The sequence below is a fragment of the Dipteris shenzhenensis genome, chromosome 18, assembly GCF_047967505.1.
Source record: "Dipteris shenzhenensis isolate YYH24624 ecotype China chromosome 18, Dip_SZ_1.0, whole genome shotgun sequence".
Taxonomy (NCBI): domain Eukaryota; kingdom Viridiplantae; phylum Streptophyta; class Polypodiopsida; order Gleicheniales; family Dipteridaceae; genus Dipteris; species Dipteris shenzhenensis.
In genome coordinates this window covers 39,295,073-39,321,045 of record NC_141613.1, presented here as the reverse complement: position 1 = coordinate 39,321,045, position 25,973 = coordinate 39,295,073, and the positions used below count along the sequence as shown (strand labels likewise).

General features: G+C 43.4%; 1 protein-coding gene and 1 pseudogene across 1 annotated transcript in view; one reads left to right on the top strand and one right to left on the bottom strand.

Moving 5' to 3' along the window:
- The window catches only part of LOC147891215 (uncharacterized), a 69,784-nt gene that overhangs the window by 33,787 nt on the left and 10,024 nt on the right, over positions 1–25,973 (bottom strand). Inside the window, exon 4 of the mRNA XM_087389468.1 lies at positions 5,806–5,948. Within this exon, the coding sequence (XP_087245594.1) occupies positions 5,806–5,948 (143 nt within the window). The remainder of the gene's footprint in view (positions 1–5,805; positions 5,949–25,973) is intronic.
- LOC147891216 (uncharacterized) lies at positions 11,028–24,102 on the top strand (annotated as a pseudogene).

Genomic DNA, 25,973 nt, shown 5'->3' with positions numbered 1-25,973 from the left:
ATATATGTCTAATAAACAAATCCGCTACTTGCGGGGCACTAACAGACTCTCTAGTCGGAATGAAGTGAGCCATCTTGGTTAGACGATCCGCCACCACAACGATAGAATTATACCCTCCTTGTGTTGCAGGTAGCCCTACAATAAAATCCATGGAAATGCTCTCCCACTTACTTAGTGGTATTTCCAAGGGCTGTAAAAGTCCGGGTGGCTTCACCCGTTCGGCCTTACTTACCTGACACGAGAAACACCGTGTCACATATTCATGAATATGCTTTTTCATCTTTGGCCAAAAGAAATCTCGCTTCACGAGATCATATGTCTTCTCGACCCCTGGATGTCCCGCACACGGGCTATCATGGCATTGTCGAATGACTCTCTGCCTGAGATCATTCTGACCAGGTACTACAACCTTGCCATTTCTAACTAGCATACCATCCCTTATGGTATATCTTGCATAAGTTTGGCCTTTTCTGGATGCCAGGTCATCCATTTCATTTTCCCCGGGTTTTAACACATGAGCCTTAGGCCATCAGCTCTGGACAAACTCGTCCACCTTCTGAGTTTCTCTGATCTCGGTCATTAGAGCACTCTCTAATACCATGAAACTCAGATTGTGCATAATGCGAGACAACGCATCAGCTATCTTATTGTCTTTTCCTCTTCGGTACCGAATCGTTAGATTAAACTCCTGCATGAGCTCTGCCCACCTAGCTTGGCGGCCCCTCAAGTCAGGCTGTTTACAGAAATGTTTCAGAGTATCATGATCCACATCCACATAAAACTCTGAACCATACAGATAATGCCTCCATGTTTTCAAAGCATGGATAACAGCATACAACTCCAGTTCATGAGTTGGCCAATTCCTTTGAGAGGGAGAAAGCTTCTTGCTTTCAAAGGCTACTGGCCTTCCCTCTTGAAGGAGGACTGCTCCTACCGCAATGCCACTTGCATCGGTTTCTAGGAACAACGGTTTCTTGGGATCAACTATCTTTAGCACCGGTCCTGAGACCACAGCTTGTTTTATGGTGTTAAAACTTTCCTGTTGATTCTGTCCCCAAATAAAAGGTACTTTATCTGAGGTCAGATCAGTCAATGGCGATACTATTTCGGAATATCCTTTGATATGCCTTCTATAAAACTGGACAAATCCCAAGAATGATCGCAACGCGGTCAGACTCTGAGGGATTGGCCAAGTTAGTATCGCAGCCACTTTCTTCGGATCCATTTCTACCCCCTGTGGAGTAATTATGAATCCTAAGTACTCAAGCCTAACCATACACAGTATAGTTTTCTTTTTATTCACATAAAGACTGGCTTTCCTCAAAGTACTGAACACTATCCTTAAGTGTTCACGATGCTCAGTAATACTTTTACTGAATATCAAGATATCGTCAATAAAATGTACTACGAACTTTCCGATATACGGACGTAGTAAATCGTTCATAAGCATGACGAAGGTCGCTGGAGCATTGGTAAGTCCGAAGGGCATTACCAAAAACTCATAATGACCAAACCTGCTTCTAAAAGCGGTTTTATGCACATCCTCGGCTCTAATCCGGATCTGATGATAGCCGCACTTAAGATCTATCTTGCTGAAAATCACGGCTCCATGTAATGCGTCTAGCAAATCATCAATCCGAGCCATCGGATACCTGTGCTTAACAGTGATATTATTCAATGCTCTGTAATCTATACAGAGGCGAAATGTATCATCCTTTTTCCTCTTTAATATCACTGGCGAAGCAAAAGGTGAGAAACTTGGTTGAATCTGTCCCAACTTGAGGTATTCTTCCAATTGCCTACGCACCTCCGCTTCTTCAGTAAAACTCATTCTATAGGGAGGTCTATTTACAGGTTCTGCCCCCGGGATCAGTTCAATCTTATGCTGAACTTTCCGCTCTGGAGGTAACCCATAAGGTAGTTCATCCCTAAAACATTCAGAGAACTCCTCTGTTATAAGATTAGCCAACTTGGCCATCTCACCACTTTGCGTAACATCAGTGCTAGTCGAAGAATCATTCACCGACTCTACCGATGCGGTGCAAAGGTACAAAAACTCTACTTGAGCCTTTCTGATTTCCATCACGGAAACCAACGGTCCCTGAGGTATATCTCTTTCACCTCGCAAGACATAAAGCACATCATTCATCTTGAATTGATATACGTGCTTTTTCCAATCAATGGCTGGATTCTTCCTAGAATGCCACGCCATTCCCAGGGCTATATCTGCATGAGCAAGCTTGGTTATTTCAAAATCAAGCTTCTCAGTATAGTCCTGAATCCGAAGCTCCAACTGGGTAACCCTTTGGTCCCATACTTCAGTTGAACTTCCATCAGCCATCCTGACTGTATACGCATAGTCAGATGGACTTGTCTTTAATTTCAGCCTCTTCACGAGCTTGGAGTTAATCACATTGTGAGTTGACGCTAAGTCAAACAACACAATGACATCATGATTGGCCACTTGCCCTTTCATTTTGATTAGCTCCGTATCATTGAAGGCTGTATACCCCGTTGCTGCGGGCTTAGATAGGATGTTATCAGGTGCACTCGTCACTAACTTAGTAACAGACACACAGAACAAACAAGGTACTAACCTCTGAGAAGATCCCGCTAGCTGAATCTGCATCTCTTCCGCTCTGGGACTTCCCTGCATCTCCACGTCGCACTCTGAGATCACCATCTCAGCCATCCGACGATCTTTATTACGTGGACAATCTCTCCACTGATGAGGTTGAAGGCAACCAAAGCATAAGCCTTCTCTCCTCGCTTTTTCCCTTTGTTCCGGGTTCAAGGGAGACTTAGACCAAGCCCGGGCTGCCATTGGAGTTACTTTTCTCTTCACTCCAATGGTGGTACTTGGTTTAGGAGTTTCAGCCGGTCTCGCCTGCTTGGCTTGACCACTCGGCTGCGAACCACTCCCTCTACTAGCCCACTTCTTCTTAAACCCAGATTTCTTCGGATACCCATACTGGGTTCCGACCTGTGCAAACCCACTTGGCTTGCTGCCCTTGGCATCCTCGTAGTTCAAGGCTATAGCTATTGCATCATCTAGCGTGTTCGCGTACTTAGCCCGAACTTCCATTTTTATTCGGTCATTCAATCCAAATATGAAATCTTTCACTTGGATTGATTGAGGCAGGGGTTCGTCAACCTTCATTACACTCTCTCGAAACTTATCAGTGTATTCTGCCACTGATAAATTTCTCTGACGCAGGTTCCTATATTGATCCCAAGCTCGGGATGCCTCGTCAGGAGGTAAGAAGTGTTTCCTAAACTCTCTTTTAAACCCCTCCCAGGTAGTGGATGCTATCCCGTCTTTTTGTTGTTTAATCCACCACCGATCCGCAGCCTCACTAAACATATGGGTGGCCTCGCGGATCTTTTTGATGTCATTTCTGATCTCACAAATGGCGAACGCCTCGTCCCATTTGTGTAGCCAGGTCTCAATGACATCGGAGCTACGGTCGTTCATCCGACCAGAATACTTTTCCGGTCTGTAATTAGCAATGTTTGGCACTTTAGCCTTCCTAGGCTGGACCGTATGGACACTAGACTCCAGTTCCATTGGAGCCTTTCCCTTCTCTCGAGAAGGTCTGGCAGACATACTCTGTAGTACTCTCCTAAGTTCGGACTGCCCTGCATTGGCTTGTAACTGCTGTGCTAACAACTGTTGCAAGGCATCTTCCAGCAATGCAATCCTGCCAGATAACGTATGAACTACTGGGCGCGATCCCTGCTGGGTCGGCCGGACTCCTGATTCACCAGGGTCCCTCCTGGAAGCCCCTTCTTCTGCTTCCATTTAGTTCAATAGGTGTTTTGTTTTGGGGTTTTTTTTTTTTTTTTTTTTAACACCCTTAGAACACTGTAATCACAAACTGACACTCTGAACACAATTCCCTATACTAGGGAATTCCTGCAATCTGACATGCACACTAATTACGTATTTGACACAGGCATATATATTCAATCCCGCCTTTCCCTATACTAGGGAAATTTCTGCAAATAACTCAAGTATACAGGCATAGTCTCAAGCACAATCTGTCCTTGCTACAGCATCAAATTTTATGCATACTTGTCACTTTTCACGCAAACGGAGCATCAGCAAACCAAATCAGGAAAAAAAAACATAGAATTGACAGAAATGATAAAGAGCCTTCCTGGTCTATGAATTCTGATCGAAATTTGTCTGAAGGAACGAATCGAAGACTGGCACGGGTTGAGGTAGCCAGGTATCCCGAAGCCAATCGTCAGCCACCACGCTCCTTTGCTCTTCAAAGATCACCACGCCTCCGTTAAACCCACGAAGGGTGTCGTAATATGTGTCTGCGCTCCACGCCAGCACTACACAACCAGACGCCGTCACATATCCTCGGGTGTCCGTCGTCACGGCACCCCTCTGGTTCGTAGGCCTGTCAATTAGTTACTGGAACCCCAAGTCCTCTCGCAGGCCCTTCAACCCATAGTGCCTTTCAAGACCTCCGCCATAGCCAACGGGCTTCGCAGAAACTCCGAACGCTGAAGAAGCCTGTGCAGCACAATCTGTCATTGGTTCCGTGCACGACCAGTCTGCGTTCCTCTCAGAAATCTCACCGAAGACCTCCACGTTCCTGCGCCACCTACGAATACCAAATACCGTCCGTCGACGCAGTACCAACTAACTTCGTTTCTTTCTTCCCTGACTAGCGTCGATTCGTCTCTCTCCTACCTTCCCAACCTTGGGCTCTGATACCAAATCTAACCAGATTTTACTATCCTAGTCTCTGATTCAGATCACGGGAGTAGCACCTTGATCTTCCACCCAGCCAAACTGCCAAAGCTTCCCAGCAAGAGAGAGAGAGAGAGAGAGAGCTATCTCAAAATCACGTAAATCCATTAATTCTCCACTTCTCTCACTAGCTTTGACAGACCCCAAATCCCTAGATAGATCTAGATGCCACATGTCATCCATATAGGGCCTTCCTAATGCAACATTTCACCCCTCTCTTGGGATGCATTTAATTCCTTGCCCCTAGGCACAATCTTTGCACTAGGCCCTTGGTCTCAGATCTATCTAGTCTGGTGCTATCAGCCCTCACCTAGGACCTTGACATTAATCCCTCCCGATCATTTACATAAAGCGCAAACACATATATTACAAAAATAGATCCTATAAGGGAAATGTCGACTGATTCTTCCGAGGTCATGCTACCTCGGCTAGAGCGTAACAGGAAATCTAATGGAAAAAATCCTCACTGTATGTGTATAAATGAAAACAATGCTACCCTTTAAAAAAAATCTCTGTTCACAAACACACATGACTTGCATGATAAGGTTCAGCCATCATGACTTGGGGTGGACACACGCAGTTTGAAGAACACTAATTGGGAAGAAAAGAAATGTTAGCTTTGAAGAAAATGTGATGCTTTACTCAATGCTTTCAGAGTACATTAGATGAAGAACGACAGCTTTTCTATCTCGGGAGGAGTTATAACAGCCATCAAAGTTGATTGACAACTACTTAGTGGATAGCTCGAAGCAAATTGGTAAGCACTGGAAGATGCATAAGTATACAAAGCTACTCTTTTTGTATAGACGTGTGACCGACAAATACAGTGGGACAGCCATTGCATAACAATTTCTAGGTGTTGATTGTCCAGTACATCTTGTTGAGTCTCATGATGCACACTGATAGTCATTTCATTTCATTTAATTTCCTCCCTAGTTCTCATACAAATAATAAATTGATGTACATCTTTTGCAATTGCAATAATCAATGTTATAGCAACACTACCTTTAAGGAGTCTTTTTGTGCAAAGTAGATACCTTGAGAAGGAACATTCCAAACAAGGATGAGTTCTGAAGTGCACGGTCTTCTTTTGGTGGTAAGTTGCATGGAATATTGCTAATAAAAAGCCCATATAGACCCATTCCAAAAATCAGCATTACAGTTCCAACCAAATATACATCTGTTAGCAAAAAGGAAATATACCTTCAATTAAGTTCCCTTTGACAAAACATCGGAGCTCTCTCTCTCTCTCTCTCCCTCTCTCACACACACACACAAACACTTTTTTTTTAGTGAAATCTTTTATTTCTGTGTGGGAAACCCCAGAAAGTCATGAGGCAGCCAAGTAAAAAGTTACACGATCAAACTGGAGGAGGATCAAACACAACATCCTCCAAATTCAAATTGTTGCTTTGTAAAAACTGATGCAATGAAGAATCTGCACAGTCAATAAAAACCACCTGTTTTTTGCCATTGTGATTCTTCTTAATATAAGCGGGGAGCTTGAATTTTTGAATCACAGGGTCAAAAACCTGTTGCAACATAGAATGAAAAGACTCCAGAGAAAAAGAAACAACTGCATCCTGAACAGAAAGAGACTCTGGCACAGTCTTCACACGCATAAGAACGGGATCAATATCCGTACTCTCTGAAGAAGGAGCATCTGACGAAATAGCTGCATCAGATATGTCATGACTCATCATGTCAGCTTCAGTCAGGGTATCAACTTGAGAGAGAGCATGTGCAGCATCCTATAAGATCCCCTCAGCAAGGGGCACATCCATATCCTGAGAAGGAGGAGGCTGATGATGCTCAACAGGGATGCAATCCTAAGCTTCTTTAGCAAGAGAAAGATTGGCCTGTGATTTATCTACCTTCCTCCAGTAGTGCTTCTGAGCAATAGAAGAAGGCTTCTCCAATAAAGCCATAGTAGAAACCAGAGAAAAAGGGAGAGTAACCTTGATAGCTAAAGAAGGAGCAGGAGGAGTGGTCTTGGATGCAGAAGGACAATCACGTGCAAAATGACCAACCTGGTGGCACCGATAACATGCTATAGGAAAAGAGGCAAAATGCAGCCTAATGCGCATCGAATGGGCAAAGCCCAAATCAAGATCCAGAGTAGAGGGCACAGGCTGCATCATATCCCATAAAATACAAAGTCGAACATCTCGGGTAACCTGCAAAAACTCCTGTCTCGGAACATGAAGAGGCCTCTCCAAAAGCGCTGCAAGAGTAGGAAGATGCTGAAGAAGAGGCACGGGCAACGCTTTGAGGGTAATCCAGACCGGACAGTGAGTCAGAAGAGAGGCTGATGGATCAAAAAGCGGATCCCAGGGCATCACATAAGCGAAAAAACCAGCCCCATGAATACCAGCACAAGTAACAAGGCTCTCCACCACATCAAACGAAGAGTAGTGGGCATAATAAAAACCTTTGCCCAGAAAGACAGAGGAGGAGATGCAATCCTGACCCACTACAACTTCAGCCCAACGACGAAGTTGAGCTGCAGATAAAACCCTGCCCATAAAATAGAGAGACCCCAAACTGCTAAGCCTGCCGAAGACCGAAAACCAGAAGGGCAGGATCCAAAGAACAAACCAAAGGGAAAGCCGATGGAGGAACATCTATGTAAGAAGCAGAACACAACTGACGAAGAAGGTCCACCTGGAGTAAAGAAGAAGGACCATCCGCAACATCAAGCTTCACAGATTTGACAAAATGCGAGGGAACCAAACCACCACGCTTCCTCCAAATAAAGACACGTGCAGGAGGAGGAGAGGCAGAAGGAGGAACTGATGTAGAGAACACAAAAGAACCATCAGTCGGAGCAGCAGGGAAAAGGGAGGGAGATATAGCGTACGCCCATACAGGCTGTACGGACGGCCGTACAACAGGTACGGATGTTGCAACAGACTGGACAAAATCGGTGGCGCTGAAGACAGACTGTGTAGAGAGTATGGACTGCCATACAGCCCCAGGCTATACGGACAGGTTAGGAAAAGGCAACTGGACGGTGGAGGTAAGTACATAAGGTACGGTTGAAGCAGCCTGTACGGACGGAGCAGAAAATGATAAAGGTATGGACGCGAGGATATTAGGCTATACGGACAACGGGAAGGAGGGCAAAGGTACGGTTGAGGACGAAGGTACGGACGGGGGAGGGAGGAGCAACAGAAACCTCCATCTCCACCCTACACATTGAAAAAATCAACACACATACACACTTTTTTTTTTGGGTGGAATCTTTGAGTCATTATATTACCAAAAAAAACTATCCCAGAAAGGGAGAGCTATAATACATCAAGAGAAAATCTCACTGTAGGACATATATACATCATGATCAAAGACACGAGATTACAAGCAATCAAAAAGTGATTGCTGCAAAGAGTGTCTGAAAAAAGAGAAAGTGAAAAAAACACGATTACCAAAGACCCTATGATGACAATCCTTCCAAAGAGTCCAGAGTGCCCAGTACCGAACCCAAATAAAAAAGAAATCAAAATAATGTCTAGGTGGATGTACACCAAAAAGCCAGAAGAACTTGCCAAAAGCAATCTGCGACAAATAGAGGAAGCAATATGTCATCGTGCCAAGAGCTGTCCATGAGGAAGAACACCCAACAAAGCTCTCCACAAGAAAACCTGCTGATGGAGAGAAATCTTAGAATGCCAAATTTGTCTCAAACGTTTCCGCCACCATTTCATAGGACGATTAAGATGTCAAAGCTGATTTGCCTTTTATGAGATAAATGGCGGAGGAAGTAGAACTTTATAAAGAGAAGAGACAGTAATATGTGCAAACTGCAGAGGACAGTATGACAAGCCCAAAGAAGAAAGTGTCTAGTCTTGAAGACGATCCTATAGATGCAATGGAGGAACCGACCCGACTGAAAAGGCCGGAGCATCAAAGTAATCTTATGCCAAAGTGGACGATAATGCATTCCAAGGCCAAATTTGGCAGTAGCCAAAGGAAAAGTAAGGGGAATTCCAGCATCATCAACAACATCCTGAACTAAACGAATCCCCTTGAGACTTAGAAAATACAAACGTTGACGCTCCTGCAAAACCAAAGGAAGGGCGAACACTCTAGACCAATGTATACTTTCAGCTCTGAAAGAGCTGCCCTGCAAGGAATCACTGCCATGCCACTCTAAGTGAGAAAGGATATGTTTCCACTCCATTAAGAAATGGGACACCAAAGGACAACCGGGGATTTTGCCTGTCACAGAACCAAAAAGAAACTCCCACTGGGAAAGCTGCCAATGACCAAAAGCTGGAGATTCAACATGCAAGAGTAAATGACAAATCATGGTAGCCCATGGTTGAGAACCTTGCAAAAACTGCAGCATGAGTTTCCCCTTATGAGCAAGAATGTGCAGATGGAAATTAAGAATATTAAGACCTCCATGCATCTTTGGAGAACAAAGCTGTTGTACCGGAAGCAAACGCAGGCTTTTTTTGCCATGGCGAGAACACCAGAAGATTTCCAGCACCTCAGACATAAAAGAGGCAAGATCAGCCTTGCTGAACATAGTAAGAGGCAAGTAGAATTGAATATACACCATCAGAATAGATTGCACAATTCGAAGACGAACATGCAGAGGCCAAGTTGCCAATTTCCAATACTCTAGCTTTTTCTTGAGAGTTGCAAGAATCCAATCAGATTGTTGACGAGGAGAAAGTGTCCAACTCAAAGGATAGCCAAGATGACGAACCAATTGAGTTGGTGGGATGATTTCTCCAGGCCATAAAAGAGAGTGCCATTCCTTGGAATGCAAAGGCAACAATTTTGATTTTTGAAAATTTGCATGAAGCCCAGCAGCTAAACCATATAAAGAAAGAGCTTGCATCAGCTTAGAAAGATCCTGCTCTGTATTGCGAGGAGTGAAAAAAGAATCATCTGCATAAGATTGAGCAAGCAATGGTTTACTATCATGAATTTTCAAACCATGTACCTTATCCGTAGCCACGAGATGATCCATCTACTGAAACATGGGGTGCGTGGCTATAGCATACAGGAAGCACTAAGTGGACAGCCTTAACGCACCGAGCAACGAAGAGTCCATGCTTCAGAGATATCCCCATAAAGAATGCAAGCAGCTTGACTGTCATTATAAAGCCAGTATATGATATGCTGCAATTTCTGCCCAAATCCCAAAGCATGCATTGTCTGAAAGATGAAGTCCCATTGAACAGTATCAAAAGCCTTGGCAATATCAACTTGCAGTAAAAGAACATCCTGCTCCGTGTATTTGGCATACTCAATTCCAACATAAGCATTTGCGATATTATCAGTGATATGCCTGCGAGGAACAAAACCATATTGTGCAGGATGTAAACCATCATGCAAGTATCCTTTAATATGATCAACCACCATTTTGGTGATGATTTTATAAATGACAGGCATAAGAGTAATGGGTCTCCAATCAGCCAACGATTCACAAATCTGCTTTTTGGGAAGAAACTTTACTAGCCCTTTTTTCCAAGAAACTGGCATATGTTGCCGTTCCCAAGCATGGTTGATCATATGCAGCAAAATGGGCTTGAGAAGATCCCAGTATGCAAGAGAAAATTCCACTGTAAGGCCATCCCATCCCGAAGATTTCCATTTACCACATGATTGGACAGCAGTGGTCAATTATGTTTCAGTGAAAGGGCATTCAAGCTCAAGAGCTTGTGCATGAGAAACAATAGGGAAAACATGCTGCAATAATTGAGTCCGGGCTGCCAATACTGCCGGAGAAAGAGGATCAGCCTGTCCAAACTGCCTAGAAAAATGATGAACATAAGCTGCAGCAAGTTGAGCTCGAGAGGAAGTCCAATGTCCATAAGAAAGCAGAGTACGACAAATATTGGTAGCTTGTCGCTTATGATGTAAGCTCTTAAAAAAACCCTTCGACGAGCAACCTTTATCCAAGAAAGCTCGCTGACGACAAGCTCTTGTCTCCCATTTGGCAAATTTTCTATGATCATTACTTTGCAAACAATGTCTAGCTTGGCATAAAGATGTGCTTTCTTCAAGAGACAAAGACCGAAAATGACCGAGTTCAGTCACAGACTGACAGGTAGATTTTGCCCGAGCAACCATATCCCTCAATGTTTTGAGATAATTTTTGCCATAATCCCGAATAACTGATATACGAGCAACAAATGCATCCCAAGCATAATCAGTATCAATAAAACTTTGAGGTGAAAGAGGTTGGCATGCATCATACACCATGGCCTTAAAATGATCATGATCCAAATAGCTATTGTTAACCATGAGGAGCCTTCTGTGTGGAAGCCGATCATCCAGCATGTCATGCAGAGAAATCCTCAAACATAGAGGTGCATGATCAGAATGCACAAATGCATAATCAACTGACAAGGTAGTAGTAAAAGTATCAGAGTGCTGAGGATCAACTTTGTACCACCTGTCCAGTCTAGCTTTGTATGTAGATTGGGCATTGTGCTAGAAAGTAAATCCAGGCAGCAATGGATAAGATGCTGTCCAAAGATCAGCAAAATGGAAATCAAGCAACAATTTAGACCAGCTCTGCCTCTCAGAGGCCAACATATGTGTATGACTAGATGTATTATCCCTTGGCTGAGGACCATTGTTGAAGTCACCACAAAGAAAAGCATACTGCCTCCATGGATACCTCTGCATATCTTCCCAAATCTGTCCTCAATTACGGGAGGATTGAGGAGCATAGACAGATGCAAATTCAAAGATATCACCCTGTACAATGCATTGCATAACCATCCATCTGCCTTGTGAATCATTGAAGGCCACAGAGGGATGAAGATCATGCCTGATCAGAAAGACCACTCCCGAAAACGAATGCTGTCCAGCATAGAAAATCTCATAACAGTGAAAATGACCATGTTGTCCAGCGTACACATGCTGATTATGTTCCTGCAAAGCTACCACATCTGGCTGTAAGTGATTGATATATCCCCAGACTGTCTTCCATTTAGAAGCATCACACAAACCCTGTACATTAAGTGTCAAACATATGAGTTTTGCCTGGGGGAGATCACTTTGCGAGGAGTTTGCCATCCATCAGTCAAATTTTTTCCCCCCTTCCCCTGAGGTGGAGAGGACAAAGGCACAGGAAAAGAAGCATTACCATTTGAGATAGCTGGGGCTTTGCCTTTGTCTTGAACAGAGAAAAACTATTTGCCCCTTTGTTTTTAACCACAGAAGAGGCATTTGCATTCTTATTCAAAGGCTGAACCATTTCAGGTTGCACTGGCATCCGTGGAGCTCGGGAAGGGCATTGTGAAGCCATGTGCCCAAATTGCTTGCATTCAAAGTAAGCACCTGCAAACAGCCCCCACTTAAGCTTGTAAAAGGCACTCCCCATGGAAACATTATTCACAATAACCGAATACGAAGCTGGAGTGGAATGATCCGTATCCCACAAAATGCAGAAGCGATTCGAATTTCCATTGGGTCGCGGTGGACATACCACCTTACCGAGGGAAGCTGCAATTTTAGGTAGAAGAGAAGACAAGCATTGAGGAAAATCCACAACTTCTACCCAAACAGGGCAACGATGCCGAATCAATGCTTGATAATCCCGAGTGGGAGACCAGGGCAGAACATGGACCATCTGTTGGCCATAGAAGAGAGGAGAGTGCTCCAGCAAAACCTGACGGTGCTCCTCATCAGCCATGATGATCTCAAAAAAGCCCCTCGTTGCATAATGAACTTTTTTTACATAAGAACCACCCAGGGTTCGAGTCAACCAATTCCCAATATCTGCTGCAACAGGCATCCGTCCTGGGAAGAAAATTATAATGGGATGCTTTGCATACTCCTTAACTGGATCAAATATATCATCCACTTCCACCATAATGCCAGTGATGGGAAGTGGATCTTTCCAACCTTTGCGGGTGTCTTCAAACCCTTCATGCATAACCTCATAAACAAGCTGAGCCTCAGCAGAGTCATGAAGGAAATCATCTAAATCCATCACCTGTTTTTGTTTCTTGTTGAAAACCGACTTGTCTTAGTGAAAGGTTTTCTCATAGGAATAATCCGCCATTCGAGTTAAGGAAAAGGCTTGGAAGCAGCAATGCTTTACAAGGAGGAAAGCATAGCAGATACAAAACTGTACGGATTTTTCCTGGCTGTACGGACAAAATCGTATGGATTTTTGACAGTACGATTTTTATTTTTATTTTTTTTCCCTGACAGCAAGACTGTACGGATTTTCCTGACTGTACGGACAAAACTGTACGGATTTTTCCTGGCTGTACGGACAAAATCGTACGGATTTTTGACAAATAGAAATTTTTTATTTTTTTCGAATCTTCTGACAGAGCGTACGGACATAAAACGGGCGTGAAACGGAACCTCGAGGGCGTCAAACTGAGGGAGAAACAAGAAGCTGCAGAGTGGGAGCACGAGGGCTAGCACGGGATCTCTCACACGCACACACACACTCACACTGAGCACCCACACACCACACACTGTCACACTACACATACACACACACACACACACACACACTTTTTTTTTTTGTAACACCACAGCTTAAATTATCAAAGACTATGTAATACAGAAGGTGAACTCCGTGATGGAGTCGACCTTTGAAAGTCAAAAGCAGTGGAAAAAAACATCCAAGACCAAAGTATCCAGATCTCCCTGTTGAATACAATCATAGAGTGACTGACGAAGGGATCCTCGAAAGAAATAAAATGGATCAAAGGAACCAGAGCCAAATGATAGATGAGTCCTCTGCAACCAAATGCTCCATAATGACCAGAAACAGACCCAGGCGAGGAACAAGGCAAACGAGCGAAGTCGGGGAGGGGTGCAACCAAAGATCCAATAGAAGCGGCCAAAAACCACCGAAGGAAATCGGAGCCGAAGACAGTGCGAAATCCGATGAATAAGATCCCTGGAGGTGGAGCACGACCATAATAAATGTGGGATGGTCTCCAATGATGTCACACACACACACACACACATACATATACATATATACACATACTTTTTTTTTTTTTTTGTGAGAAAATATTTTATTGCTGTGAAATAATTACATTCATAGGTACTCCAAAAGCGAAGTAACTACTACTCAACCGAAAATCTCAGTATAAGTCATATATACATCATGATCAATCAAATGAGTCTGAAAGCAATCATAAAACGATTGCTGCAAAGATCTTTTGAAAAAAACGAAAGATGGAAAAGTAGGATCACCAAAGACTCTATGATTTCTGTCCATCCATAGAGTCCAAAGTGCCCAGTAGCGCACCCATACAAAAAATAAATCAAAACCCTGTCTAGCGGGATAAAAACCAAATAACCAGAAGAACATGCCAAAAGTAATAGTAGGAAATCTCACTCGAAGCCCCTGACGAATGAGAGCGAGAAAATCACAAGTATGTGGACAGTGCCACAAAATGTGAGGCACAGATTCAGTAGAATGTAGACATATGTGACAAACAGCCGGGGCAATATGTCTATGCGCAAGTAACTGACCAGATGGAAAAATTCCAAGTAGGACTCGCCAAAGGAAAAGTTGTTGCCGAAGAGGGACTTTATAATGCCAAAGGAGACGCAGCCGCTTTCTCCACCACTTTGATGGGCGATCCATATGCCAAACAGAATTACCTCTGTTAGAAACCCAAGACGGAGGTAACAACACTTTATACAGAGAAGGCACTGTGATATGTGACAACTTCAAAGGACGGGCTGAAGAAGGGGAAGAATGGAGAGTCCAATCCTAAAGCTTATCCTAAAGTTCCAAATGAGGTACCGGCAAGAAAGGTTGAAGCATTTCTGAAATTTTGTGCCATAAAGGACGATAATGAGCTCCCAAACCATACTTGCTAGCAACCACAGCAAAAGATAAAAGAGTGCCATCATCTTGAAGTACATCCGCTACAGAAGCAATACCTTTGAAAGATATAAAATAAGAACGCCTGGGTTCTTGTATAGCCAAAGAAGGGTGGAATACTTTGGACCAATAGATATTCTCAGCCCTCAAGGAATTTCCCAACAAAGAATCCCTGCCATTCCATTCCAAGTGGGATAAAATATGCTTCCAATCAAGAAGCAAACGAGAGACAAAAGGGCAGCCTCTGATCTTGCCTTGAATGGAGCCAAATAGAAAATCCCACTGTGTAGGCTGCCAATGCCCAAAAGCAAAAGTATCAATATGCAACAAAAGAGAGCGGATCATGAAAGCCCAAGGCTGATCCCCTTGCATAAACTGCAACATCATTTTTCCCCTGTGAGCAAGTATATGCATTTGAATATTGAGTATGTTCAAACCCCCGTGCATCTTTGGAGAACAGAGACAATGCATAGAGAGTAATCTGAGACTTTTCTTGTCATTTTTTGAACGCCAAAAAGTCTCCATGATAGCAAACATAAAGGAAACCAGATCTGCCTTAGTAAACATAATGAGGTGCAGATAGAATTGTATGTATGCTATCAAAATGGATTGCGTTACATACGCGCACACACACACACTTTTTTTTTTTGGGTGAAATCTTTGATTGATTATATTATATGAGTAGCAACCTCAAAATAAGGTGCTACAATTACATCAACTGAAAATTTCAGTATATTCCAAAAAGACCTCATGATCTATGCAGTAATCTTTCTTTGATTGCTTGCAGACCCCCCCCCCCCTCCCCACACACATACATGCACGCACGTGCACACACCTCTCTCTCTCTCTCTCTCTCTCTCTCTCTCTCTCTCTCTCACATACACACACACACACACACACACACACACACACTTTTTTTTTTTGGTAATATCCAGTGCAGTATATTTATATGCTCATAAATTTACATGATGGGAGGTCTCCGAAATGGAGAGTATCCCAAAGATTAGAAACATAAAAAGAAAAGCTCTATGCAAGAAGCATCCATATCACCCTCATGGCAGGCATCATATAAGGATTGCCGCAATGAGGCTCGGAAAGATTCATATGACTTGTGAATCTGCCGACCCAAGAATGCCAAATTATGCTCACTCCAGATTGTCCAAAGAGCCCAATATCTCACCCAAGAGAGAAATAGTGAGTATTGAGACAAAGACCTCATAAATCTGCCAAAGAGCCAGAAATGTTTCCCAAATCTGTGACTCGGGAAACGGAGCTGAAGATTATCTGAAATTCTCTTGAGGAGGATCCTAGAACACGGGCAGTGCCAAAGCAAATGAAGAACAGTCTCTGAAGGAGCCTGACATCTTAAACATGTGGATGGTGCAATGCGACGTTTAGCAAGTGTGACCCCCACTGACAATGTGCTTGTCATACATCTCTAAAGAAAAAGTCTTTGTTTCAATGGCATTTTACACTTCCATAACATCCCGAGATTCTTCCGCCACCATGAGAGGGGCTTCCTTATATGCCACAGAGAATTAGCATATTGCTGAATCCATGGAGCAGAAGCCTGTAGGCTTTGATGGAGGTTAAGGCAGGAAGAGGAACAGGATGAGTGCATGTAGCAGAGGGTTGCAATTGCCAATCCGTAAGCCTGTCTGTGTCAGCCACAAGAGGAACAGGTAGAAAAGGATGTAATAAATCAGCAATTTTCTTCCATATAGACCTATGATGCATTCCCATGCATAGGAAGCAGTGGCCTGAGGAAAAGATAAGACATAGCCCTGATCATCTACCACACCATGTATGTATCTAATTCCCAATTTCATGAGATTGTATGCCCGAACAGGTTCCTGTAAAGCGAGTGGAATGTCAAAGATGGCACTCCAATGAATACTTTCTTTCCTCATTGAGTTTGTCCCCAAGCAATTATCAGGAGCCCATTTGACCTTAGAAAGTACTTGTTTCCAGTCAAGTATCAGAGCAGTAGAGAAAGGACAGCCAGGTATCTTCCCTACAAATCTCCCAATGACAACCTCCCAATGATCAGTAGTCCAATGACCATAAGCACAAGTCCTCATGTTGACACACATGGATGCTAGCATACAAGTCCATGGCTGTAGTTGGCGGAAAAAAGTATGCAGCATAGTCGCCTTCCTTGCAAGTACATGATATCTTATATTGAGGACATTAAGTCCACCATGCATCCTAGAAGAGCACACCATTTTCATCTTCATCAGTCTCAATGCTTTCACAGCAGTTTTTGTCCTCCATAACATCTCCATAGCTTGAGACATAAAGGCTGAAATATCCCTGGAGGACCAATGCAGCAAAGGCAAATAGAACTGGACATAGGACATTACAATGGACTGTACTATTCTGAGCCTGACATGAAGAGGCCAAGTAGAAATCTTCCAATATTCCAGTTTATGGTGAAGTCTTTGGAAGATCCATTTTAGCTGCTGCTTCCTGGTGATATGCCATCCTATGGGATATCCCAAATGCCTGACTACATCTTTGGAATGCACCACCTGACCTGGCCAAAGAATAGAATGCCAATCACATTGTTTCAAGGGAAGTAATTTAGATTTGTCAAAATTGACATGCAATCCCGCTGCCAAACCATACAAAGAAAGAGTGGTCATAAGCATGTGAACTTCCCGGGGAGAATTCTGTGGCATAAAGAAGGAATCATCAGCATATGCTTGTGCTAAAAAAGATGCAGCCCCAGGGATTTTAAGACCAGTCATTTGTCCTGTGTTTGTAAGATGATCAAGATACATTAAAAGGGGATGGGTCGCAATGGCATAGAAGAGAGAACTAAGAGGGCAGCCCTGTCTAACTGATCGACCCAATGTCCATGACCGAGACACATGACCCCCAAGAATGCACTGCGAAGTAGAGCCAGAATAAAGCCAGTAAACTGCATTTGCTATCTTGGGACCAAAGCCCAACTTTGTCATGATTTGAGAGATAAAATCCCATTGAACAGTGTCAAATGCCTTAGCAATATCCACCTGCAATATAAGCACATCTTGATGCGAATACTTAGCATATTCAATTGCAGTCAAGGCATTGGATATATTGTCATGGATTTGTCTTCGCGGCACAAACCCATACTGATGAGGATGAAGTCCCGCATCCAGTATCCTGTGAAGCCTATGCACAATCATTTTGGCAATGAGTTTGTAAACTACAGGCATCAAAGTAATAGGCCTCCAATCTGACATATGGTCACACAGATGGTTTTTGGGCACAAGTTTGACTATGCCATGCTTCCAAGAGTGCGGCAACTGATTTTCTTGCCAGGAAACATTGATCATTTGTAAGAGAACTTCTTTCAAATCATCCCAAAAAGAAATATAAAATTCCACCGTAAGGCCATTCCAGCCAGGGGACTTATATTTGCTGAGGTGGAACAATGCATTATAAAGTTCTATGTCAGTAAAAGGTCTCTCCAAGGTAAGAGCGTCATCCATTTCTACTATTCCAGAAACATATTGGAGAAATTCAGTCCTAGCATCAGTCATTTGATTTGATGGGGAACCAGGAGCGGAGAACAATTTCTGGAAATAATTTTGGCATTCATCTTGGAGATCAGAGAAAGAGTGCATCCAAGAGCCATCTAGCTTCCTTACTCTTAGACATGAGTTTTTCTTTCGAGTAGCATGCAAGCCCTGGAAAAAGGCTTTTGATGAGCAGCCCTTATCCATGAGGGGCTTCATTCTTGCCCTAATCTGCCATTTGTGCAATTTCCTCTGATCATTAACAGTCAATTTAATCTGAGCATGTGAAAGGGAATCGTTTTCTGAATCAGAGAGAGGCCTTAACTGAGAAAATTCAGTCAATTGTTGTGCTGTCCTTTTTGCCCATTTAACCTCATTCCTCCATTCAGTCATATGCCAGTTGCCATACTCCCTAATGACATTCTGCATACGAGAGACAAAACTGTCCCAAGCATAATTCATGTCCTCCTGGGCATGCAAAGGCAAGGGATGAATTGCAAGTCTGATCATTTGCTGGAAATAGTGATGTCGAAAATAAGCCTGATTAACATGCAATAATCTACTGGAAAGGGGTGGCAAATCATCCAGAGGCATGCCAAGCTGCAAATTCATCCACAATGGGGCATGATCTAACAAGCCCAATGAGAAATCTATAAGGAGATGAGGGCTAAAATCTGCAAATTGTTGTGGGTAAAACAAATACCATCTGTCAACACACACACACACACACTTTTTTTTTTGTTGTGAAACCAGTAACTATAAAATTAACATGAAATCAATGTACATGACATTAGACTCCAAAGGAAAGCCTAATGAAAGAACTCAAAAACAGTGAGAAAACACTTCAAGGCTAGTAGCATCCAAGTCCCTCGCAGCATAACTATCATATAAAGATTGCTTGAGGGACATTATGAAGAAAGCATATGCCTGAGGAAACTGTTGTCCCATCCTAAAATGCAATCTCTGTGTCCAAATAGTCCATAGTACCCAAAAGCGAGCCCAGTGAAAGAAAAGGAGGAATGGAGACATCTGAGATGAGAAGCATCCAAACATCCAGAAGAGTTTCCCGAATCTGATAGAGGGAAACCGGAGCCGTAGCAAATGAGAGACATGAGTGATCAATATTCGAGAGTGCGGGCAAGACCATAACAAATGGGGAACTGTCTCACGGTGATGAGAACAACGGGGGCAGGAAGAGGAAGCAATACGACGTGCTTCCAATTTCACCCCAATGGAAAAAGCTCCCACTATACATCTCCAAAGGAAAGCCTCTGTTTCAATGGCAATTTAGCTTTCCAAATTTTCTTGAGTTTTGATTGCCACCAAGATAAAGGCCTATCCAAATTCCAAAGAGTGTTAATCCATGGCGGTGGAAGAAGAAATCTGCAGACCATCGAGGATGTCAAATTATGCATTGAAAGTGAACAGGTAGCAAGAGACAAGGAAATCAGATTCCAGTCCAGTAATCTGTCCTGTACAAACAACGGAGGAACAGGAACAAATGGCTGCAACATAGTTGTAAGTATTCTCCAAATGGGCCTATGATGCAGACCCAAGGGGAATGTCCTGCAAGCTTGTGGAAATGAAAGCACATAACCATGTTGATCCACCACATCTCCGACAAATCTTATGCCCAATTTCATAAGATTATATGCTTCAATTGGTGCCTGTAAGCAAGAGGCGATTCAAACACCTTGCTCCAATGGATGCTTTCCAAACGAAGAGAGTTACCATGATGGGAGGAAGCACCTGACCATTAAGCATAAGAGAGAATTCTCTTCCAGTCATGAATAAAAGCAGTAGAAACAGGACAGCCAGGAATTTTCCCCTGAAATGTGGTCATGACTGCTTCCCAGTGATCTGTAATCCAATGCCCATATGCATGGGACTTCATGTTTCCACACATAGCTGCTAACATAAAAGCCCATGGCTGTTTTTGCTGAAAGAAATCAGCAATCATAGTGCTCTTTCTTGCCAACATATGAAACTGAAGATTGAGAATATTCAGTCCGCCATGAGTCTTAGGAGAACAAACAGACTGCATGGGAAGTAGTCGCAAAGCCTTTTTGTGAGATTTTCTTTTCCAAAATATCTCCATAGCCTGGGACATATAGGAAGCCAAATGCTTAAAAGACCAGTGAAGAAGAGGCAAATAAAATTGCACATATGCCATAATGATAGACTGGACTAACATGTAGAGGCCAAGTTGACAAGTGCCAGTATTCCAGCTTCTTGTTAATCTTTTGAAGCACCCATTTAAGCTGTTGTTGAGGGGTAATATTCCAGCCAATGGGATACCCTAAATGCCTCACAATGGTATGGGAAGAAATAATGTGGCCTGGCCAGAGAAGTGCATGCCAATTAGCTTCTTTCAATGCTAGAAGATTCGATTTCTGAAAGTTGATCGCATCAAATGAGAGAGGTCACTTTGAGAATTCCTGGGCATGAAATATGAATCATCAGCATATGCTTGTGCAAGAAACGGCTGTGCCCCTGGAATTTGCAAGCCATGAAGCTGTCCTGTATCTGCAAGATGGTCCATATGCAACAATAACGGATGAGTAGCAATGGCATACAGTAGCAAACTAAGAGGGCATCCCTGTCTCACTGAATGGGTCATAGTCAATGTCCTTGACAACCCACTACCAAGCAGACACTATGCAGTGGAATGAGAATACAACCAGTAAATAACATGGACGAGCCGAGGGCCAAATCCCAATTTATGCATAGTCTGAGAAATAAAATCCCAATGGACAGTATCAAATGCTTTCGCAATGTCCACTTGCAGAATGAGAACATCTTGTTTAGAATATTTGGCATACTCAATTGCAAGCAAAACATTGGAGATATTGTCAGTAATCTGCCTTCTGGGAACAAACCCATACTGCCTGGGATGAAGTCATGCTTGCAAGATAAATCGAACCCTAAGGACAATCATCTTGGCAATGAGTTTGTAGATGACTGGCATAAGAGATATGGGCCGCCAATCAGCCATTGTCTCACACAACCTTTTTTTGGGGATCAATTTGACAAGGCCATGTTTCCAAGAAGGGGGAAGAGATTGTTTTGCCCAAGCATGCTTGATCATAAGAAGAAGAGTGTGCTTGAGATCACCCCAAAATGCACGGAAGAATTCAACAGTCAATCCATCCCAACCAGGAGAGCTGCCTTTACGTAAATGACTCAAAGCATCATCTAGTTCATTAAGCATAAATGGCTGCTCCAATGCATGAGCCTGTTCCCGAGACAATATAGACTGAACATGCATAAGAAATTGAGACCTAGCTGCGTTCACTTGCATCGAATAATCAGGCTGAGGAGAAAAGAGATGCTGGAAATGACTAGAGCATTGCGATTCCAGTTCTGATTTAGAGGTGGTGCAGGTGCCATCATCCTGCCTGATCCTGCAAATATCCTCCTTTCGCCTATCCGCATGCAGGCTTTTAAAGAAGGCCTTGGAGGAGCAGCCCTTATCCAAAAGGGGTTTCATGCGAGCTCGGATTTGCCACTTCTTTAATTTGCGAAGGTCATTTTGATGGATGATATGAACCGCATAAGCACAAGAATCCTGTTCAGAGGAGGTGACCTGCCTATAAGAGCTGATTACATCCATTTGTTGCTTGTGAGATTGAGCCCATTTCAGCTTAAGCCTGAGGTTTTCCATGTGACTCCGTCCATAATCTTGAATAACAGCCTGCAAGCGATGGGCAAGACTGATCCAAGCAAAATCCATGTCCTCCTGAGCATGTAAGAGGAGGGGGCGGACAGCCACTCTCACCATGTTCTGAAATTGTTGATGAAGCAAATAAGCACTATTAACATGGAGTAGGCGACGACCAAAAAAAGGCATATCATCTGTCAAATGTGCTAAAGATAATGTCAAGCATACTGGAAAGTGATCAGATAGCAAGAGGGAATGATCAACCCATAATGCACATGTGAAACTAGCATACTGCTGAGCATGCAACAAATACCATCTGTCAAGTCGAGCCCAGTAATGAGTAAAAGCATTGTGACGGTATGTATAACCCATATCTCTATCCCTTGTTGAGAGCCATAAATCTTCTGCATGCAAGAAAGAAAGCATATCCTCCCAATGTCGAAGCTCAGTGGGGATCATGTGAGAACGATGAGTGGTGTTGTCTTGCATGGCAGGCGAGTTATTAAAGTCTCCACACAAAAAAGCATTAGACAGCCATGGATATTGCTTGAGGGAGGCCCACATTCGAGCTCTTGTCGCAGAAGTTTGAGAGGCATAAACCGATGCTATTTCATAAAGATCGGCATGACAGATGCATCTGATTACCATCCATCGACCCTGGGGGTCGTTGTGAGCAACCGTGGGCTGCATATCATGTTTCACCAGCATGCATACCCCGGAAAAGTGCATTGTACCAGCATAAAAGATGTCATAACCAGCAAAGTGGCCTTGCTGGCCAGCCAAGAAGTGTTGGTTGTGTTCCTGTAAGGAAATTACATCGGGGTGCATTCTATGTAAGAAAACAGCAGCCCTCTTCTCTCACCTCTGAAGAGAGGAATAAATTGTTTGCTGAAGGGAAGTGTTTTCTCTGCAAAGAGACTGGTCATAGGGCAGCAGATTGTCCTAACAAGAAAAGAAAAGAACCTGCAGCAACTCGGGCTGAGTCTAATCAAGGCACAAAAGAGGACCCTAGAGGCAAGAAACCCAAGCCAAGTGCTGGCCACATTCCTGATGTCATTGGGGGTGAGCATGACGAGAAGAAGACAGAGATGTGCAGAGCATGGGGCAAGCTACGGGATCAGCATTGTTTGCACTTCTTTGATTTAGGGGCTAAAGCAAATTTTATAACTCCTGAACTTGCAGCTCAGTTGGGTCTTCGACCAGAGGAGATTGGCCCTCTTTGTGAGGCCAACATGGCTAATCCGGAGCTTAGTACCCCTGTCATTCCTATCATAGGGAAGCTACGGATTCACATTCAGGGGGATATCTGGATTATGAGGATTTTTACGTGATGCCTTTACCTGAGTGTGATGTTTTGTTGGGGATGCCTTGGATGTACCGTGTTCATGCTATCGTTGATACACATGATAAGAAGCTTACCTTGACTTACAGGGGTAAAACCCAAGTCATAGATGTAAACATGAAAGGGGAATCAGTCCCAATCGTATCCACTTCGGCGATTTCTTCCATAATGAAAAAGCATTTTTCAGCGTATTTGATATTTGTAAAAGAAAAGGAACCACTAGAGGATGAATCTAATTTCTCCAAGCTGGAAAAACAGCAAACTGAGTTTTTATTTCAGTTTCAAGATTGCTTCTCAAATGAACTTCTAGAAGAGTTACCTCCTGAAAGGCCAGAAGATCATACCATTGACATCATTCCTGGCAGCTCTCCACCGAACCGACCACCATACAGGGTTAGTGCGGCACAGCAGGAGGAGATCATGTGCCAGGTGAATGAATTGTTACAGAAGGGGCTGATTCAGCCAAGCTCTTCTCCATATTGTTCTCCCGTCCTACTAGTGTAGAAGAAGGATGGATCTTGGAGAATGTGTATTGACTACACAACTTTGAATAAGATCTCTATCAAGAATCGATTTCCTATTCCACGCATTGATGACATCTTGGATCGATTAAAGGGATCAGCCATCTTCAATCGCATTGACTTGAAGAGTGGTTACCATCAGATACGAATCCGGCCTGAAGATGTACACAAGACTGCCTTCAGGACTACTTTTGGGCTTTATGAGTTTCTTGTCATGCCATTTGGTCTGACTAATACTCCTGCTACCTTGGATCACATGATGGATCACATTTTCAGAGAGCACAGAAAGTTTGTGGGTACATTCTTTAATGACATTATAGTGCACTTGAAAGATGAAGAGGAGCATAGGCAACACTTGGCAGTTGTATTTGCAGAGCTCAGGAAACACAAGTTGCTAGTCAACACTAAAAAGAGTGAATTTTTCATGTCAGAGCTCCGTTTCCTGGGACCATCATCTCATGGGATGGAGTAAGGATGGACCCTACCAAGATAGAGGCAATCAAGAATTAGCCTCCATCGAAGAACCTACATGAAGTCCGTAGTTTTCTTGGCTTGTGTTCATACTACAGGCGCTTCATGCGCCATTTTGCTGAGATAGCTTCACCTTTACATGCTTTGCAGAAGAAGGCAGTGCCTTTCCGTTGGGGGAAGAGAGAAATTGCAGCATTCAATGAGCTGAAAGAAAAGCTATGCTCTCATCCTGGTATCATTTTACCAGACTTGCGAAAGCCTTTTGTTCTTCGATGCGATGCAAGCGGCCACAGTGTTGGTAAAGTAGTTATGCAGGAAGGCAGAGTGGTTGCATATGAGAGCAGGCTGCTATGAGATGCTGAACACAACATGAATGTGTATGAGCAAGAATTGGTAGCTGTAATACATGCTCTTACTGTGTGGAAGCACTATCTTTTAGGTGCTGATTTTTATGTGCAAACTGATCAGCAATCGCTGCGAGACTTCCTCACTCAGAGAAAGTTGTCAAAGAAGCACATGAGATGGGCAAACTTGTCACGAGGACGTGAAAAGTGATGTAAAGTATCTTCGTAACTCAACCTACGCTTAACCCAAGGTTAACCATGGTTAAGTATTGTAATGGTTTGGCCGTGAGGTTATATATATATATGAGGTTAATAATAAAATTAATGCTAGTTTATAGCATTACAAAAATGTACGAGGGGAGGGAAAAAGGGTAGTAATAGTTAAAATAAAATTTAAAAATGAAAAAAAATGAAAAAAAGGGGGGGTTTCAGTTATCTAATAAAAATGAGAAAATTATCGAGGGTTGGGGGGGCTTATTAACTAGGTGTTAAATAGTACTTAAAATGAAAATATTGAGTGGAGGAAAACAAAATTATAGTGATAGGTAGGGCGAAGAATAACTGGGAGCGGAGTTAGGGGGGTCTAGTAAGAGAGGAAAACAAGACCGGGGGGAGAGGGGGAAACAAATTATTGGGTAGTGCATAAGGGAGGGGGGAAAGTAAATTATTGTATATTAGAAAGTGTGTGTGTGTGCACGCGCATGCGTGCGCGTGCACATGCACGTGCCCATGTGCGTGTGCGTGTGCGTGTATGTGTGTGTGTGTGTGTGTGTGTGTGAAAGTGAGAAATTTTTTAAGCAAAATTAATGTGTGTGTGTGTGTGTGTGCCATTATGAAGTTTCATTACGGCATCCCTCACCCCCCCCAAAGTGAAGAGGGTGCAGGAAGTGGGACGTGGCATATGTGAGAGGTCAGGGGCTGGCTGGTTTTGGATGTCGTATAATGTGCGTGCATAATCATACCAGACCTGAGTGTCGATAGGTGGTGAGGGAGACCGTCCCTCTACGAATCTCCGCCATAAGTCCTTAGAGTTGTTACTGAACAGAATGTTCAATAGTTCCTCCTCGTTTCCATGAATGAAATCTAGTTTCTTCCTACGTACCAGTCTATGATACTCACGTAGCGTCTTTGGTTCGCTCAGAAGGTTGTTTTTGGCTTTGAATCTGAGCTGAGGCGTAAAGCCTTACACTCTTCATCGTACCAATTATTACAAGGTACGGTTCCAAGAGGTGGTGGGCAAGTGGAGCGAGTGGTATGAAGGAAAGCATGGAGGGCAGCCTCGTGTAGTGAGCAGGTGATCAAGGTAGCTCGGTCCTCTAATAGGGATATGAAGTCAATGTAAGCAAGGAGTATATATAGATGGTCGGAGTAGGCAGGTGAGTGGTCACGGTCGAAGCGTATATCATGGTATGAGGAGTAAGAACTCAGTGGGGTGGAAGGTGCTATGTAACGGTGGGGAGTGGAGACGCTAAAGAAAAGGTAAGTGTTATGAGCCCTTGGAGAGAGAGGTGCTACAATAAATTCGGTG